This window comes from Lithobates pipiens, unplaced genomic scaffold, assembly GCF_037356315.1.
Source record: "Lithobates pipiens isolate NorthernLeopardFrog02 unplaced genomic scaffold, aLitPip1_a1.2 Scaffold_24, whole genome shotgun sequence".
NCBI lineage: Eukaryota > Metazoa > Chordata > Amphibia > Anura > Ranidae > Lithobates > Lithobates pipiens.
The window spans coordinates 5,368,855-5,387,317 of record NW_027507786.1 but is presented as its reverse complement, the minus strand read 5'-3'; the positions used below and the strand labels follow the sequence as shown (position 1 = coordinate 5,387,317).

The following is an 18,463-nucleotide window of genomic DNA, read 5'->3' as shown; positions in this document are numbered from 1 at the left end:
AGCCAGCTACAGAGGGCAGGAGTGCATATTGTACAGTGTGCAGGGGTCAGGAGTAAGTAATGCACAAAGTGCAGGGGTCAGGAGTGTGTAAGACACAGAGAGCAGGGGTCAGGAGTGTGTAAGACACAGAGAGCAGGGGTCAGGAGTGTGTAAGACACAGAGAGCAGGGGTCAGGAGTGTGTAAGACACAGAGAGCAGGGGTCAGGAGTGTGTAAGACACAGAGAGCAGGGGTCAGGAGTGTGTAAGACACAGAGTGCAGGGGTCAGGAGTGTGTAATACAGAGAGCATATAGATCTATACTTTTTTTTTTTTTTAATACTGACTGAGAAGTCACTGTGAATGTCAGGAATTAGCATTTTCAGAAGGATGTCAGCCATGGCTGCTCCCATATTACTTTGTATCTGCACTTTGTGGATTTGGCATTTAGAACGTCACTTACCTAATACCGTCACAATCCTTTTATCTGATGCTTTTTCAGGAGTGACAATAATTGTGCAGGTGTATTCCCCTTCATCACTTCCCTGCACGTGGTGTAAGGTGAGACTGGCGTTTCCTCTTCTCAGTTCTCTCTCGTCTATGGCAGACCCCGGTCTAATCTGTGCATGATTGTTGTAATCTGTGAATTTATATACATCCGTCTCACTTCCATTTGGTAATCTTTTGCTCCAGCGGACGCCCACAGTGGACAGATCCAGATCCAGCTCCTTGTCAGCATCCTTAGCCAGAGTACACGGGATTGTTAAATTCTGCCCCACACAAGCTTCCACGGTCAAGTTCGTTCCCTCTATATGTATATCTGGAAAATAAAGCAAAGTGTATGAATGACATACAAATCCATGGCATCCATCTGCCCCTTGGTACTTGTTTAATACCCCAATCAGGGTAGTTCTGGGATGTCTCTGCCTTGCCCCACAAATCAATGATGCACAGAGGGCAGGAGTATGAAAACCCTTATGCCCTGTACACACGGTCAGACTTTCCGACGGACAATATGCGATCGGATCGTGTTGTCGGAAAATCTGACCGTGTGTGGGCTCCATCCAACGTTTTCCGTTGGAATTTCCGACACACAAATTTGGGATCCAACGTTTTCCAACAACAAAATCCGATCGTTTAAATTCTGATCGTGTGTAGACAGTTCCCCACACACGGCTCATGTGTAAGGTAAAGTCTACAGGCCTGGAAATATCAGTTTGTAGATGGATAGAAAACTGGCTAAAAGACAGAATTCAGAGAGTCGTGGTTAATGATTCTTACTCTGAATGGTCTTCAGGTTATCAGTGGTGTACCCCAAGGTTCAGTGCTGGGACCCTTACTTTTTAATATCTTTATAAATGATATTGGGTCTGGGATCAAAAGTAACATTTCCGTCTTTACAGATGACACCGAGCTATGCAGTGGAATAACCTCCTTACAGGATGTCTCCAATTTACAAGCCGACCTCAATGCTCTGTCTAATTGGGCGACTATGTGGCAGATGAGGTTTAATGTTGATAAATGTAAAGTTCTGCACTTGGGGGGTAAGAATATGCATCATACATGCTAGGGGGAGTACAACTGGGGGGATCCATAGTGGAGAAGGATCTGGGGGGGGGGGGGGTTGGTGGATCATAAGCTCAATAATAACATGCAATGCCAAGCTGCGGTTTCCAAATCGAGCAAAGTCCTTTCCTGTATTAGGAGAGGTATGGACTCCAGAGAGAGAGATATCATTTTGCCCCCCTGTACAAATCATTAGTAAGACCTCATCTGGAATATGCAGTTCAGTTTTGGGCTCCAGTTCTCAAAAAGGATATCGGGGAACTGGAGAAAGTGCAGAGAAGGGCAACCAAACTGATAAGAGGCATGGAGGAGCTCAGCTATGAGGAAAGATTAGGTCAGGGGTGTCCAAACTTTTTTCAAAGAGGGCCAGATTTGATGAAGTGAACATGCGCGAGGGCCGACCATTTTGCCTGACATTCTTTGAACCATTAAAATTCGGTCTAAGTGTGTTTGTTCAAACACTAATACACGGCCCAACAAGAATTCTCGTGCCTTTGTGTGTTGAAGAGATGAGCTCGGGCGTGTTATTTGGATATACCGTGTTTATTGGCGAATAAGAGGGAAGTTTCAGGAAAAAAAACCTTAAAATTTTAAATAAAAAACTCTGAAGCAAAATAAGGGTCAGTGCCCATCTGCGCGCCTACCATTGCTGGGAATGCAGCCCCCACCATTGCCAGGAATGCAGCCACCATTAGCCAGGATTTCACTCACCATTGCCATCAGTGCAGCCTTGGAGGGGACGTGGAGGGGGCAGGACGAGCGCCAAAGAACAGGAGAATCTCCTGTTTACACAGCGGCCTCTTTAAGAGAAAGTCCCGCCTCCTTTTATGGACAGAACAGTCGTCCAATGGCGGAGACGGGACTTCCTATTACAGAGGCTGCAGTGTAAACAGGAAATACTCCTGTGTGCACGGCACTCGTACAGCCTCCTATCTCCGATGCGCTGGGAGATCGCCGGGGGCCACAAAAGATATATATGTTTAGATTACCAGGCGGGCTGTTCAAAACTGGCCCGCGGGCCGGACTTTGGAAATGCCTGGATTAGAGGAACTGAATTTTTTCTCTCTTGGGAAGGGGAGATATGATCAACATGTATAAATATATAAGGGGTCCAGATAGTGAACTTGGTGTTGAGTTATTCACTTTACAGTCAACAAAGAGGACAAGGGGGGGCACTTTTTACGTCTAGAGGAAAAGAGATTTCATCTCCAAATACGGAAAGGTTTCTTCACAGTAAGAGCTGTGAAAATGTGGAATAGACTCCCTGCAGAGGTGGTTCTGGTCAGCTCAGTGGATTGCTTTAAGAAAGGCCTGGATTATTTCCTAAGTGTACATAATATAACTGGGTACTGGCATTTAGCCCTTGTACACACAGTCGGATTATCCGAAAACACGGTCCGATCGGACATTTTCCATCGGAATGTCCGACCTTGTGTACAAGGGCTTAGAGGTAAAGTTGATCCGGGGAAAATCCGATTGCCTCTCGGGGGGGAATCAGGAAGGAATTTTTTCCCCTGCTTTAGCAAATTGGATCATGGCTCTGCTGGGGTTTTTTGCCTTCTTCTGGATCAACTGTGGGTATAGAATTGGGTATATGGGATTGTATGATATTATTATTATTATTTTTTATTTTTTTTTGTGGTTGGACTGGATGGACTTGTGTCTTTTTTCAACCTGACTAACTATGTAGACAATTCCGATGGACAAAGTGCCACAGAATAAATTACGAGATGAAAGCTATTGGCTACTGCCCTCTTTATAGTCCCGTCATACGCAATCTACGTCACCTCGTTCTGACCGATTGAATTTTCCAACAACTTTGTGCGACCGTGTGTGTGTGTGTGCGCAAGACAAGTTTGGGCCAAAATCCAATGGATTTAGCAGTCGGAATGTCCGGCCGTGTGTACAGGGCATAAGAGTACAGAGGTCGTGAGAAAGTAACACACACAGAGGCACCAACAAAGAGGCACTATGCGTTCCATTCAAACCAATGATGGAACATTGATTATGCCCACTAATGCCAGGGCATTCTCTGTTCCCACTGGTCACAGTCTGCCCAATCACTGACCCACCCCCACCCACCATCCCCCTTAAAGTCTGAAAGATTATAAACTGGTCCTTTGATTAGAAAATTTGGAGGCCCTGGTTGATGTAAAATAATTCATCCTCAGCGTTTGCTGACGATAATGGTGGCACAGTGGTGTAGTGGTTAGCACTCTCACCTAGCAGTAAAAAGGGTCGCTGGTTCGAATCCCAACCACAACACTACCTGCCTGGAGTTTGCATGTTCTCCCTGTGCCTGCGTGGGTTTCCTCCGGGTACTCCGGTTTCCTCCCACAATCCAAAGACATGCAGGTAGGTTAATTGGCTTCTGTCCAAAATTGGCCCCAGTATATGAATGGGGACCTTGGATTGTGGGCTCCTTGAGGGTAGGGACCAATGTGAGTGTGCAATGTACAGGGATAGGGACAATGAACAGGGATAGGGACAATTTTAGACACTCACTCAGGTTGAACTGGATTGCCTTTATTCAACCTTACTAACTATGTAACTATTTGTACCATTGCCCAAAGCAAGGTCCATAAAGATTTGGATGAGCGAATTTGGGGTGGAGGAACTTGACTGGCCTGCAGCTGACCTCAACCCAACAGATCACCTTTGGGATGAATTAGAGCAGAAACTGCGAGTCAGGCCTTCTCATCCAACATCAGTGCCTGACCTCACAATAGGCTTCTGGAAGAATAGTCCAACATTTCCCATAGACACACTCCTAAACCTTGTGGACGGCCTTCCTAGAAGAGTTGAAGCTGTTATAGCTGCAAAGGGTGGGCCAACTCAATATTGAACCCGCCGGATTAAGACTGGGATTCCATTAAAGTTCATGTGCGTGTAAAGGCAGGTGTCCCAATACTTTTGAAAATATAGTGTACATTGAAAACTGGAGTTAGTACTTACCGGTAACTCCTTTTCCGGTGGTCTTCCAGGACAGCCCTTGAGAGATGGAGCTCCTCCCATCGACACAGGAAACACATTGCCACAGTTCAAAAGGCGGTCCCTCAGGTCCCTGGTCAGTCATTCACCAAGAACCGAAGGATGGAACTGAAAAACATATAAACCATAACAGGTAATAACATTAGTACATCACTACAATCAAATAAAGGGTGGGATCGTGCTGTCCTGGAAGACCACCGGAAAAGGAGTTACCGGTAAGTACTAACTCCAGTTTTCCCAAGTGTTCTTCCAGGACAGCCCTTGAGAGGATCCCCAAGTACTTACCAGATTAGGGGGGGACCACGGCCTGGAGGACTTTCCTCCCAAAGGCCTGATCCTGACTAGACATTAGGTCCAGTCGGTAATGCCTTGTAAAGGTGGAAAAGCTTGACCATGTGGCTGCTTTACATACCTGCTCCGGGGTGGCACCAGCTCTTTCTGCCCAGGATGCAGACAACGCTCTTGTGGAGTGAGCTTTAACACCCTCAGGAGGATCTCTATTCAAGGCCTTATACCCCTCTGCTATAGCTAGCCTAATCCATCTAGCTATGGTTACTTTTGAAGCTTTCTGTCCCCTACGCTGTCCGGAAAAAAGGACAAAAAGGGAGTCTGAGATTCTGAATGGATTTGTTATTTTAAGATATTCTAGAATACATCTCCTCACATCCAATAAATGAAAACGTTCCTCTTTCTCATTTGCTGCATTTTGACAAAATGAAGGGAGGACAATATCTTGGGACCTATGGAAGCTAGATGCTACCTTTGGTAAGAACCCAGGGTCTGTCTTTAGTATGACTCTGTCTTCTAGGATCTGTAGGAATGGTTCCCTGATGGAAAGGGCTTGGATTTCACTGACCCTACGGGCTGAAGTGATTGCCACCAGGAGTACTGTCTTAAAGGTAATAAGCCTTAGGGAGGCCTCTGAGATAGGCTCAAAGGGTGACCCCAAGAAAGCTTTTAGTACAACTGCTAAATCCCAGGATGGGACTTTTGTGATTCTGACTGGCTTACGTCTAGCGACTGCCTTACAGAATCTAGCGACAAAAGGATTTTCCTGTAAGCGTTCATCTAGGTATACACTTAAGGCAGCTATCTGTACCTTAATAGTACTTAGGGTTAAACCCTTGTTTACACCTTCCTGTAAAAACTGTAGAATATTAGCCGTATTTATGTCACGGCTATTCAGCCAGCTATTAAATTTTTCCCAGACTTTTTTGTAAATAGCCCTCGTGACTGGTTTGCGACTCTGTAGTAAGGTCGCAATTACCTCATCTGACAGGCCCTTACTCCTTAAGATTTCCTCCTCAGTAACTACGCTGAAAGCTTCAGTGTGGCGACCTGCGGATGGTAAAGAGGTCCCTGCAACAGGAGGTCCTGTCTGTAGGGAAGTCTTAGAGGCGGACAATCTGTCAATTGTAGCAACGTTGTGAACCACGGTCTCCTGGGCCAAAAAGGTGCTACTAGAATCAAACAGGTTTTCTCCTTGAGGAATCTTGCTAGGACCCTCGGAATGAGATGAAGAGGGGGAAATGCATACGCCAGACTGAAAGTCCATGGAGTTTGCAAGGCATCTACCGCCAGGGGTTGATCTCCTGGGTTTAGCGAGAAAAAATTGGGAACCTTTGCATTTTTCTTGCTCGCAAAAAGGTCTACCTCTGGTTCTCCCCAGTGAGCTGTTATGAGATTGAATGCCTCTGGGTGTAAGGACCATTCTTGGTTCGAAATCCTCTGTCGACTCAAGAAGTCCGCCTTGTTGTTCAGCTCCCCTTTCAGGTGAACTGCAGAAATAGATTCCAGATTGGCTTCTGCCCACTGGAGAATGCGTCTGGCTACCAACATCAAACGAGGACTTCTGGTTCCTCCTTGTTTGTTTATGTATGCTACAGCCGTCGTATTGTCTGAACGGACTTGTAGATGGTGACCCTGTATTGCGGGGTGAAAAGCTAGAACAGCTCTCAGGATTGCTGTTAGTTCTTTCCAATTGGAAGAAAAACATTTCTCCTCCGGGGTCCACTTGTCCTGGACCCAGCTTGAGCCTAGGTGGGCTCCCCAGCCCCAACTGCTCGCATCCGTTGTTAGTGTTGAAGTGATAGGAAGGACCCAATGAACCCCTTTGTTTAGGTTCTCCCTGTCCTTCCACCACCAGAGGGAGCGTTTTACCCTTGAGGGGATCGATACCTCCTCCTCCAGATCTCTGCCTTTTAATTGTTCTAACAGAAAACCCTGAAGTTCTCTTTGATGGAACCTGGCCCATTGTACGGCTGGAATGGCTGCCGTCATAAGACCTAAGACCGACATTACTTCCCTCACCGTACACTTGGGGCTGCATTGAAGAAAAGATATTCTCTGCCACAGATTCAAAATCTTTTCTTCCGGCAGTATAATTTTCTGATCTACAGACTTGATCCAGTACCCCAGATACAGGATCTCTTGTGTTGGGGTTGTCTTGGATTTTTCCTGACTGACAATCCACCCTAATCGACTCAGGCTGAGTTGAGTCAATTCCAGGTCCTGAGAAAGACGACTCTCTGAGTGGGCTGTTAGGAGCAGATCGTCTAGATAGGGGATAATTGAGACTGATTGAAGCCTCAGTGGAACTAAGGCCTCTCCGAGAACCTTGGTAAAGATTCTCGGAGAGGATGATAGACCGAAGGGAAGTGCTCTGCACTGAAAGTGGTAAACCTTTGTGTCTATCTGCACTGCCATCCGAAGGAATTTCTGGCATTCCTCCCTTATTGGAATGTGCAGATAAGCATCCCTTAGGTCCAGGGTTGCCATAAATGTCTCTTTCTGCAGGAGATTCTTTATGGAATAAATGGACTCCATCCGAAATCTCTTGTAACGGATGGAGCGATTCAGTGGACGGAGGTTCATAATTAGTCTGAATCTCCCTGACGGTTTTCTTACCACAAAAATGTGCGAGTAAAAACCGTCCCCTTGTTCCTGAATAGGGACTGGTGTCAATACTTCTTGATCTACCATTTCCCCTATTAGTAAAGGTAAGGCCCTGGCCTTTTCTGAGTGACTTGGAAGCTTTGTCACCAGAAACTTGGAAGGAGGGTTGCTGTGAAATTCCAGCGCATGACCCCTTTTTATTATATTTAAGACAAACTCGTTCGAGGTTGTCTCTTCCCATTGTGGAAGAAATTTGCTCAATCTTCCTCCCACAGGAACCCTGACGTCACTGGGGTTTGGGATCCTGATTGGGGCGGCTAAACAGTATGCCCCCTTTTCCTTTCCCTTTATGTCCCAACCAATGTTTTTTGGGGGTTGAACTCTTCTCTGGTTTAGAGGGTTCCTTAAAGGGACGAAAAAATTTTCTTTGAAAATTTTTCTTTTTTGCGGGAAAGGTTTTCTTTTTGTCCGCCGTCCTAAGGCGGAGTCTAATTCAGGCCCGAAGACTAAGTCTCCTGTAAAAGGGACGCTGCACAGGCGGGTTTTAGACGCCGTGTCTCCCCCCCAGGTTTTCATCCATACTGACCTCCTTGCTGCCACTGAAAGTGCTGCAGATTTAGCCGTAAATTTTACGGAGTCCGTGGAGGCGTCAGAGATGAAACTGGTGGCCTTAAAAAGCATAGGGAAGGATTTCAAAAGCTCCCCCCTAGGAGTGCCTGCCTTTAAGTGTTCTTGTAGTTGCGATAACCAGAACTCCAGGTTTCTAGCTACACAGGAAGTGGCTAGAGCTGGTTTTAAGCCTGCCATAGAGGCATCCCAGGCCCTCTTTAAGACAATTTCTGTTCTCCTGTCCATGGGATCTTTCAGGTGGCCCATATCCTCAAAGGCCAGATCAGCCTGCTTTGAGATTTTGGACAGAGGGGCGTCTAGTTTAGGATTTTTATTCCAGACCGCCTCTGGGCTCTCATCAAAAGGGAACCTTCTCTTAAGGGATTTAGGAAAGAAAACCTTTTTGTCTGGTTCAGACCACTCCTTAAGGACAAGGTCAGAAAGCACCTTATGTATAGGAAAAACCCTTGCTTTCTTTTTCCCCAGAGCCTCATACATTTGATCATGTCTGGATAACTGAGTTTCTTCCTCCTCAATTTCCAGCGCATCATAGATAGCCCCCATTAGCTCATCTACTTCCTCGAGAGATAATCTATATTTTGAGGCTTTGGATGTTACTTGATCCTCTTCCTGACCCGAGTCAGTGTCAGAGGATTCGGGGCTAATCAACGTGGGGCTAGGCTCCCTGACCATACGGGGCTCCCCTGAGCTGGGTGTTGTAAGGCATGGTGAGGATGAGATTATAGTTGTTTTACTCATGGAGGCAGCTGCAGCTGATCCCACGTCAGTGATTAACTCCCGGAGGGACTTAAAGGTCGACGCCATTTCCTCTTTAAAGGAGCCCAAAAACTTTGCTAAAGGGGAATCTGCCTCAGATTTAAGCAAGCTTGCAATGCATTGCTTGCATAGGGCTTTGTTAGAGCCAGAGGACAACCTATTCCCACAATTAGGGCACTTTTTGCGGCCTGTCTTGTCTTCCCTTGGCATCTCTTTAGCCTGAAAATAAGAAGACAAAGGATTTCTTAGCGTCAGCACCATGTCCCTCTTAGAATCACCACTAACAAACAACCTCACTGTGAGTAAACCGCCACCATGGGGCACTACAGGGCCCAGCCTACAAACACCACCGCTCCACCAGAGTAATAGCATGCCCAGCAGCCTACCTGGGTTTGGCTGGTGCCTGTCTCCGCCGGAGTATCCTGGGGAATAGCCTCCATGGTCCCCCTCTGACGCTCCGAATCCCGCCGCTAATCCGGTATAGCTGGACGCTGGTCGGGCTTCACAGGCACAGCGCTGGCTCTCCCTCTCCTCCTTGTACCCTTAGAGACCCGGAACCGGAAGTCTTGGCACGCAGTGATGACGCGGTTCCGCCGGAAGTGACGCTCGGCGTCTCCGACCCCACCGCAACAAGGAGCAAAGATGGAAGGTTCCACTCACCGCTCCTGGGGGAAACCGCGCCATTCTGCCCCTGGCCACCTCGGCACTGGAAGGAGGAGGGTAACGGGTCTGCTCCGAATCAGCTGGACGGTACCCGAGCCATAAAGAAAGGTATGGACCCAATACTGCAGCCAAAAAACAGGACCCGGTCCCTTATGGCTAACAGGTTCTCAGGCAGCCCCTGAGAGGGGCCTTCAGGTTCCTGGCAACATGTTCCTCCGACGGAGGAAACACAAATGACTGACCAGGGACCTGAGGGACCGCCTTTTGAACTGTGGCAATGTGTTTCCTGTGTCGATGGGAGGAGCTCCATCTCTCAAGGGCTGTCCTGGAAGAACACTTGGGAAAAAAGAAATGTTATGTATGTTTTTAGTGAACACAATGTACAGGGTAATGGAAAGCAGCAGTCACACACGCAGGTTGAACAGGTTGAACCGGTCTCTAAATTCAAATCTCACCAACTATGAAAGAATCCCCCAGCGGCTACAGTGGGCCGTCCATAGAAATGAGGCCTCACAGATCTCCTCCTAACCAGCAGCCTAGGACTTTGCGAGAGTGAGAAATGATCGATCGTTTTGCATCAGTCTTCGGCGCTGAGATACTTTGTTCTTGAATATGATCTCTATTCCAATCGATCAGATTATTAGATCACATTGGTGGAAACAGAGATAAGATGGTAACTTACAATAGAAAGTTATTGATCCTATCTTAGCCGCCGGCTAAAATCCACTTTTGCATGGGTTGCCGATTATTCTGATCAGAAAAGAAGTCAATAGTTTATCACAGCGTGTGTGGCCATCATAAAAAGGTGATTGTACAATCAGATTGATTAGGATAAGGCCAGCTTAATATTGGCCATACACACTTCGATACACAATCTTTTTATTTTCTGATCAATCTATAGTCAGCAATCCAAGTGAATGATATGAGAAAGAGGGTTTAAATCAATAGTTAAGATAACGTCCAACAAAATTCTACCAAGTAAGGGGGTAGCTGGGGAGAATCGTAAATACAAGTGGCTGAGCCATGGTTTTACCGCCCGATGGCTGCCCACCCAAACGCTAACATCGCAACCAAACAGTGCTGTACATATGCTGTGGCAGCGATGCTTTGCTTTGCAGCTGCGGCATTTTTAATTTGGGCTGCAGAGTTTGGCAACCTAAACAATTCAATCAATATGTATCAGATCAGGCAGGCTCTTGCACTATATACTGTATTTGATGAGTGGTCTATAAAAAACTATACAATCAGATTGTATAGTGTATGGACAGCTTTACCAGGCAGATGGCCTTTCTGCACATGGAGCTGAATTAAGGCTTCAAGTCCTCCTACCTGGCTCCATGGCCATCGATAGGTGGGGGGACCACCAGTTCTCTTGTAGTGGGCCCGAGTACACGGGGGGGGGGGCACACAGGGAGAGGGATTAGTGATGGACAATCGTGTCTCTCTCTTCCTCCAGCAGCTGAAAGCTGGTCTCTCCCCGCCATCAGCTTTTATCTGCTGAGAAAGACAGTCGTCCCTCCCTAATCCCCCTCCCTGTGTGCTCATGCCCCCTACAAGAGGACCGGTGGTCTTCCCTATCAGCACTGGCTCTAATGTTAGCTCTGCTCCTGGGTTTGTTATCTCTGCAACTTTGTTTCTCTCCCTCCGTCTCTCTGATACCTGAGCTACAACTACCCAACCTGTGTATTTTTTATTTATTAATTCAGTTTTATCTCCCCCCTCAGGATCCGGCCGGGTGGTGCTGCCTCTATCGTCTGCCCCCCTCAGGGTCCTCAGCTCCATCGGGTCCTCTCTGAGCCTCCCGGCAGACAGAGAGGGGAAAGGATGGCGACACCTTGGTGGTGTTTTGTTTTTTCCTCTCCCCCTTTCTTTTTTTGCACCACCATGGTGGTCTCTTCCTCCTTGGCTATCAGGGGCCACAATTATCTGGCGGCGGCGTCCCGCGACATCCCCCCCCAGCGTAATTGGCCCACCACGCACACTCGTGTGACGGGAACGTCTGCTGTGGGGAAATACACATTTATACAACTTTCTTTACAGTGTATTGGGATTCCTTTTGATGCTTGGTGACCTCCTTGCAGGACTCATTCCCCACCCCCCCCCCCCTCCTTGTCAGTGAACTCAACCTCCACCCCCTCCCCTCGTGGGGTTGTTTTTTGACCCCTCCCCTTTTCTCATGCAGTAAATGCGACCTCTTGTAGGCTCTCTTGGTGGCCTGCTGGCTGTGTGTCTTGTCGAGGGGTGGGCGCTACTTTGGTTTGCGCTGTGCGGTTTGGGCCTCTGGGGGAGACGATCTGAAGCAGAATTGCCGGAAGGCTAAAAAACGAAAAATCGCTCTTTCTGGTAAATATAAATCACCTCACTCATCGTGCAACTTTGTTAACCATTCAATATCATTGCTTGGTTTTCACTGTACTGATTGATATTTTGTATTCTCTAGAAGTCTATATCCTTATCCCCCCTGAAGAAGACCACTACCGTATTATGGTCGACACGCGTTGCCATCATTTTTGTAAGACTTTTTTTTAGTTATTTTACCATTGTATGTCTTTTGTAAGTTTTTATACAAATATGCAATTTATGCCCTCTAGCCCTTCATTTTAGAGCCCCTGTCTTGGCGGACAAAATACGGAATTTAGTAATAAACTTTTTTTTATACCTCATCTTGGATTTATTTGCTGCAACTCAAAGCCCCTTGGGGAAATTTCTATACTCTATAAAGTTTTATCTTTTAGATTTAGCAGGAATTCTGTGAGTTATGTTGTATTTGTGTCTGCTAATAATGGTTTTATTGTATTTTCAGCAAATCATAGCTTTAATATTTTCTGGGGGGGGGGGGGGGGCGATTTCTATCAGCAGTCCTGCCTGGCTCTGACCTCATTCTAAGGCCTCATGCATACGGGACATTATAATATTTTTTCCACCCAACAGGAAAACACCCCTGCCAAAAACTGCTGATAACAGCCTGTGTGGGCATGTACACATAGGATAACATGACGGGGAGTTTATTGGCGGCAGAGGCCTAACAGTTGGAGGCAATCAGGGTGACTTACCTTCTGAATGAGCCACGTAGGGGCAGAAGATTGTCAGTAATAATCCCAGAGCGATCATGTCTCCTGATATCTGTGCAGATCTCATGCTGTAGATGCAGATTTGCCGAGCTCAGCTACAGACAGAGCAAACTCCACCGTGTGTTCAATGAGAGGAACGGAAGTGTGACGTCATCACGTCCCATGAAGTGCAGAATAATAGGATGGGTGAAATGAATGCCGTGCCCCTGGAAGTGGCAGAGAAACACAAACAGCGGCCGTACTCCAGGGGGCGCTCCACACCTTCTACACAAATATATATATATATAAATGAATGAATGCCAAAGATATAAATGAATCCCAATGTGTTACATGGAGGACTTTTGTAATCAGTGAGATAGGAAAGAGAACACAGCTATGGAATTCCACATCATTTTGAGCTCATCAGAGCCCCTTCTATCAGCATCTCCCCCTACATCAGAGCCCCCCCCCCCCTTTACATCAGAGTCCCAATCAGAGCCCCCCCTTACATCAGAGTCCCCATCAGAGCCCTCCCTGTACATCAGAGTCCCCATCAGAGCTCCCCCCCACTTACATCAGAGTCCCCATTAAACTCCCCCTTACATCAGAGTCCCCATTAGAGCCCCCCTTACATCAGAGTCCCCATCAGAGCCCTCCCTGTACATCAGAGTCCCCATCAGAGCCCTCCCTGTACATCAGAGTCCCCATCAGAGCCCTCCCTGTACATCAGAGTCCCCATCAGAGCCATCCCTGTACATCAGAGTCCCCATCAGAGCCCTCCCTGTACATCAGAGTCCCCATCAGAGCCCTCCCTGTACATCAGAGTCCCCATCAGAGCCCTCCCTGTACATCAGAGTCCCCATCAGAGCCCTCCCTGTACATCAGAGTCCCCATCAGAGCCCTCCCTGTACATCAGAGTCCCCATCAGAGCCCTCCCTGTACATCAGAGTCCCCATCAGAGCCCTCCCTGTACATCAGAGTCCCCATCAGAGCCCTCCCTGTACATCAGAGTCCCCATCAGAGCCCTCCCTGTACATCAGAGTCCCCATCAGAGCCCTCCCTGTACATCAGAGTCCCCATCAGAGCCCTCCCTGTACATCAGAGTCCCCATCAGAGCCCTCCCTGTACATCAGAGTCCCCATCAGAGCCCTCCCTGTACATCAGAGTCCCCATCAGAGCCCTCCCTGTACATCAGAATCCCCATCAGAGCCCTCCCTGTACATCAGAGTCCCCATCAGAGCCCTCCCTGTACATCAGTCCCCATCAGAGCCCTCCCTGTACATCAGAGTCCCCATCAGAGCCCTCCCTGTACATCAGAGTCCCCATCAGAGCCCTCCCTGTACATCAGAGTCCCCATCAGAGCCCTCCCTGTACATCAGAGTCCCCATCAGAGCCCTCCCTGTACATCAGAGTCCCCATCAGAGCCCTCCCTGTACATCAGAGTCCCCATCAGAGCCCTCCCTGTACATCAGAGTCCCCATCAGAGCCCTCCCTGTACATCAGAGTCCCCATCAGAGCCCTCCCTGTACATCAGTCCCCATCAGAGCCCTCCCTGTACATCAGAGTCCCCATCAGAGCTCTCCCTGTACATCAGAGTCCCCATCAGAGCTCTCCCTGTACATCAGAGTCCCCATCAGAGCTCTCCCTGTACATCAGAGTCCCCATCAGAGCTCTCCCTGTACATCAGAGTCCCCATCAGAGCTCTCCCTGTACATCAGAGTCCCCATCAGAGCTCTCCCTGTACATCAGAGTCCCCATCAGAGCTCTCCCTGTACATCAGAGTCCCCATCAGAGCTCTCCCTGTACATCAGAGTCCCCATCAGAGCTCTCCCTGTACATCAGAGTCCCCATCAGAGCTCTCCCTGTACATCAGAGTCCCCATCAGAGCTCTCCCTGTACATCAGAGTCCCCATCAGAGCTCTCCCTGTACATCAGAGTCCCCATCAGAGCTCTCCCTGTACATCAGAGTCCCCATCAGAGCTCTCCCCGTACATCAGAGTCCCCATCAGAGCTCTCCCCGTACATCAGAGTCCCCATCAGAGCTCTCCCCGTACATCAGAGTCCCCATTAAACTCCCCCTTACATCAAAGTCCCCATCAGATCCCCCCTTACATCAGAGTCTCCATTTAACCTCCCCTTACATCAGAGCCCCCGCCTCACATCATAGTCCCCACCAGAGCCCCCCTTACATCAGAGTCCCCATAAGAGCCCCCCCCTTACCTCAGAATCCCCATCAGAGCCCCCCTTACATCAGAGTACCCATCAGAGTCCCCCTTACATCAGAGTCCCCATTAGAGCCCCCTTACATCAGAGCCCCCCCTTACATCAGAGACCCCATCAGAGCCCCCCTTACAACAATGTCTCCATCAGAGCCCTCCCTGTACATCAGAGCCCCCCTTTACATCCACGACCCCATCAGAGCCCCCCCCCCCCACTTACATCAGAGTCCCCATCAAACTCCCCCTTACAGCAAAGTCCCCATCAGAGCCCCCCTTACATCAGAGTCTCCATCAGATCCCCCCTTACATCAGAGTCCCCATTTAACCTCCCCTTACATCAGAGCCCCCTTACATCAGAGTCCCCAACAGAGCCCCACCCCTTACAGAGGAGGAGGAGGAGGAGGAGATAACTGAGCTGAATGTATTATTATGAGTGGGTTACCCTTGTGAGGAGGGGGAGGCTGTGTTTGCTCAAGCAGGGCTCCTCCTGTCTCTGAAGCAGGTAGATAGTTTGTCTGGAGCCTGGAGGAGAAGTGAACTGCTTCTGGAGGAAGTACATGTACTGAATGTTCCCCTCCCTACTCATTACCAATTTACCTGCCCACCAGTACACAGGCACAGTCCCCTCCCATGCATTACCACTTCCTGTGTCTGTGAGCTGCTGGGGTACTACAAGTCCCAGCATGCCAGGAGATGGAGGCAGCAGTGTGTTCCCTCAGACTGATTTTTGGGTAAAAAGTGCTGGTGTGTGTACTGTGTATATGTATACTGTGCACTACTGTGTGTGTGTTTGCATACTCTGTGCATGTGTGTGTGTGTGTAATATATATACACACACACACACACACACATCTATTGTATATACTCTGTGCACGTGTGTGTATCTACTGTGTGTGTGTGTGTGTGTATATATATATATATATATATATATTCGTTTACGAATTTCGGATCCAAATTCATAATGAAAATTCGTAATTGTTACGAAAAGTTAATGAACCTAAAAGTTAAAACCCCAGGAAGTCAGCACAGGGATGGTGGGAACCCTATGGGGAATTTCTATGCTTACGAAATTTATACGAAATTTAGTTAACGAATTTTGGAATCCAAATTAACAGAATTGTGACTGGTGTTTTGTTCACCAATCAGAGGAAGTCAGCACAGCACAGGGATGTTCGGAACCCCTCATAATGATACATTCATCATAATGAACTTTCGTATTTCGTACGAATCCGAATTGAATTTCGTACACGATTTTTTTTCCTACGAAACAGAACAAAACGAAACAAATTTTTTGACGGCGTCCATGTCTATTTCAGGCAGCAAAATAGCATAGCTTAATAGCTGCAGGCAAGATTGGGAAAACGTTCTCCAAAAACACAACTTCAGGATCCACCATTGCAATAACATTCACTCTCCTCACTGGATTAGTAAATACGTTGAGAAAAAAAGAACAGCCCCCCCCCCCCCCCCCCCGTTTTAAAACCGAAATAGTTAAATGAAAGGTTGCACTTATACAATACAGCTGAATAGAAAGCATGTACAAATGACTGAAGCCGCGTACACACGGGCGGACTGTCTGTCCAACTTAGTCCGTCATACTTTCGAATGAACGGACTTGACCACACACACCACTTTTTGAGCGGACTAATACGGCGTACTAAGTCCGCCATACTATCCGCCCTACTTTTGAAATGAACAGACTCGCCCACACACGCGGAGGAAAGTCCGCTCATTTCGAGCGCGTCTCCAGGTAGGCGGGGCCCGCGAAGGAGACGTCGCTGACCCCACCGCCTGGTATGGACTTAAAGGGGAACCCCAACGCCGAAAAAAATCGGCGTGGGGGTCCCCCCCAAGTCCACAACAGACCCTTGTCCGAGCACGCTACCCGGCCGGCCAGGAAAGGGGGGCGAGCGAGCGCCCCCCCTCCTGAGCCGTACCAGGCCGCGTGCCCTCAACATGGGGGGGTGCCTTGTCCCCATGTTGATGAGGACAAGGGCCTCTTCCCGATAACCCTGGCCGTTGGTTGTCGGGGTCTGCGGGCGGGGGGCTTATCGGAATCCGGGAGCCCCCTTCAATAAAGGGGCCCCCGGATACCCCTCCCCACCCTATGTGAATGAGTATGAGGTACAATGTACCCCTACCCATTCACCTGTAAAATAAAAGTACCAAAAAAAACACAACACACGAGATAAAATACTTTATTGCACAGCTCCGGGGGTCTTCTCGCCGGACTTCTCCGCTATCTTCTTGTAGCTCTTTTGCTAGCGGAGGAGTCCGGCTTTCTTTCTCGCCGCCGGCCTCTTCTCCCGACTTCGGGGGTCTTGTCCCCCTCTTCGGTTCTTCTGCCGGGGCCACCGCGCCTTCTTATAGCTCTTTTACAGGCGGTGGCCCGGTCTTCTTCTTCTTCTTCTTTTGCCTCGACGATCTCTCCGGCCGGAATGCCAGGGACGCACTGCGCGGCCACTTATATAGGGACAATGGGGCGGTGTCACATGGCTTTATGTCACATGGGTTGGTCACATGGGTTGGTGTCACATGGGGACTATGACATAGTATGACATCGTAAGGGGGCGGGGTCACCATGTGACCAACCCATGTGACATAAAGCCACGTGACACCGCCCCATTGTCCCTATATAAGTGGCCGCGCAGCGCGTCCCTGGCATTGCGGCCGGAGAGATCGTCGAGGCAACATCTCCTGGAGAAGAAGAAGAAGATGAAGAACAGAAGGCGGCGGCGACAGAAGACCGGGCCACCACCTGTAAAAGAGCTATAAGAAGGTGCGGTGGCCCGGCAGAAGAACCGAAGAGGGGGACAAGACCCCCGAAGTCGGGAGAAGCGGCCGGCGGCGAGGAAGAAAGCCGGACTAGCAAAAGAGCTACAAGAAGATAGCGGAGGAGTCCGGCGAGAAGACCCCCGAAGACGGAAGACCCCGGGAGCTGTGCAATAAAGTATTTTATCTCGTGTGTTGTGTTTTTTTTGGTACTTTTATTTTACAGGTGAATGGGTAGGGGTACATTGTACCTCATACTCATTCACATAGGGTGGGGGGTCGGTATCCGGGGGCCCCCTTATTGAAGGGGGCTCCCGGATTCCGATAAGCCCCCCGCCCGCAGACCCCGACAACCAACGGCCAGGGTTGTCGGGAAGAGGCCCTTGTCCTCATCAACATGGGGATAAGGTGCTTTGGGGTGGGGGGGCCGCGGGGCCCCCCTTCCCCAAGGCACCCCCCCATGTTGAGGGCACGCGGCCTGGTATGGCTCAGGAGGGGGGGGGGGCGCTCGCTCGCCCCCCTTTCCTGGCTGGCCGGGTAGCGTGCTCGGACAAGGGTCTGTTGTGGACTTGGGGAGGACCCCCACGCCGATTTTTTTCGGCGTTGGGGTTCCCCTTTAAGTCCATACCAGGCGGCGGGGCCAGCGACGTCTCCTTCGCGGGCCCCGCCTACCTGGATACCCGCTCGAAATGAGCGGACTTTTCTCCGGGCGGGAAAATTCCGCTCATTTCAAAAGTACGGCGGACTGGCATACACACGGGCGGATTGTCCGCCGAAATGCGAGTACGACGGACAGTATTTCGAACATTCCGAAATACTTAGTCCGCCAGACTGCACGCTGAAAAAGTCAGCTGAAGCCCACACACGAGCGGACTGTCCGCTGAAATGTGTTTCGGCGGACTAAGTTGGCCAGACAGTCCGCCCGTGTGTACTCGGCTTTAGGA

At 49.1% G+C, this 18,463-nt stretch overlaps 1 protein-coding gene across 1 annotated transcript in view; it reads right to left on the bottom strand.

The window, feature by feature from the left end:
- Positions 1-15,286, bottom strand: part of LOC143929632 (uncharacterized) — a 59,756-nt gene extending 44,470 nt beyond the window's left edge. The window contains exons 1-3 of the mRNA XM_077453543.1: positions 15,190-15,286; positions 12,532-12,813; positions 441-797 (exon numbers count right to left, since the gene is read on the bottom strand). Coding sequence (XP_077309669.1) covers positions 441-797; positions 12,532-12,616 — 442 coding nt within the window. The 5' untranslated portion in view covers positions 12,617-12,813; positions 15,190-15,286. The remainder of the gene's footprint in view (positions 1-440; positions 798-12,531; positions 12,814-15,189) is intronic.
- Between the last annotated feature and the right edge of the window lie 3,177 nt (positions 15,287-18,463).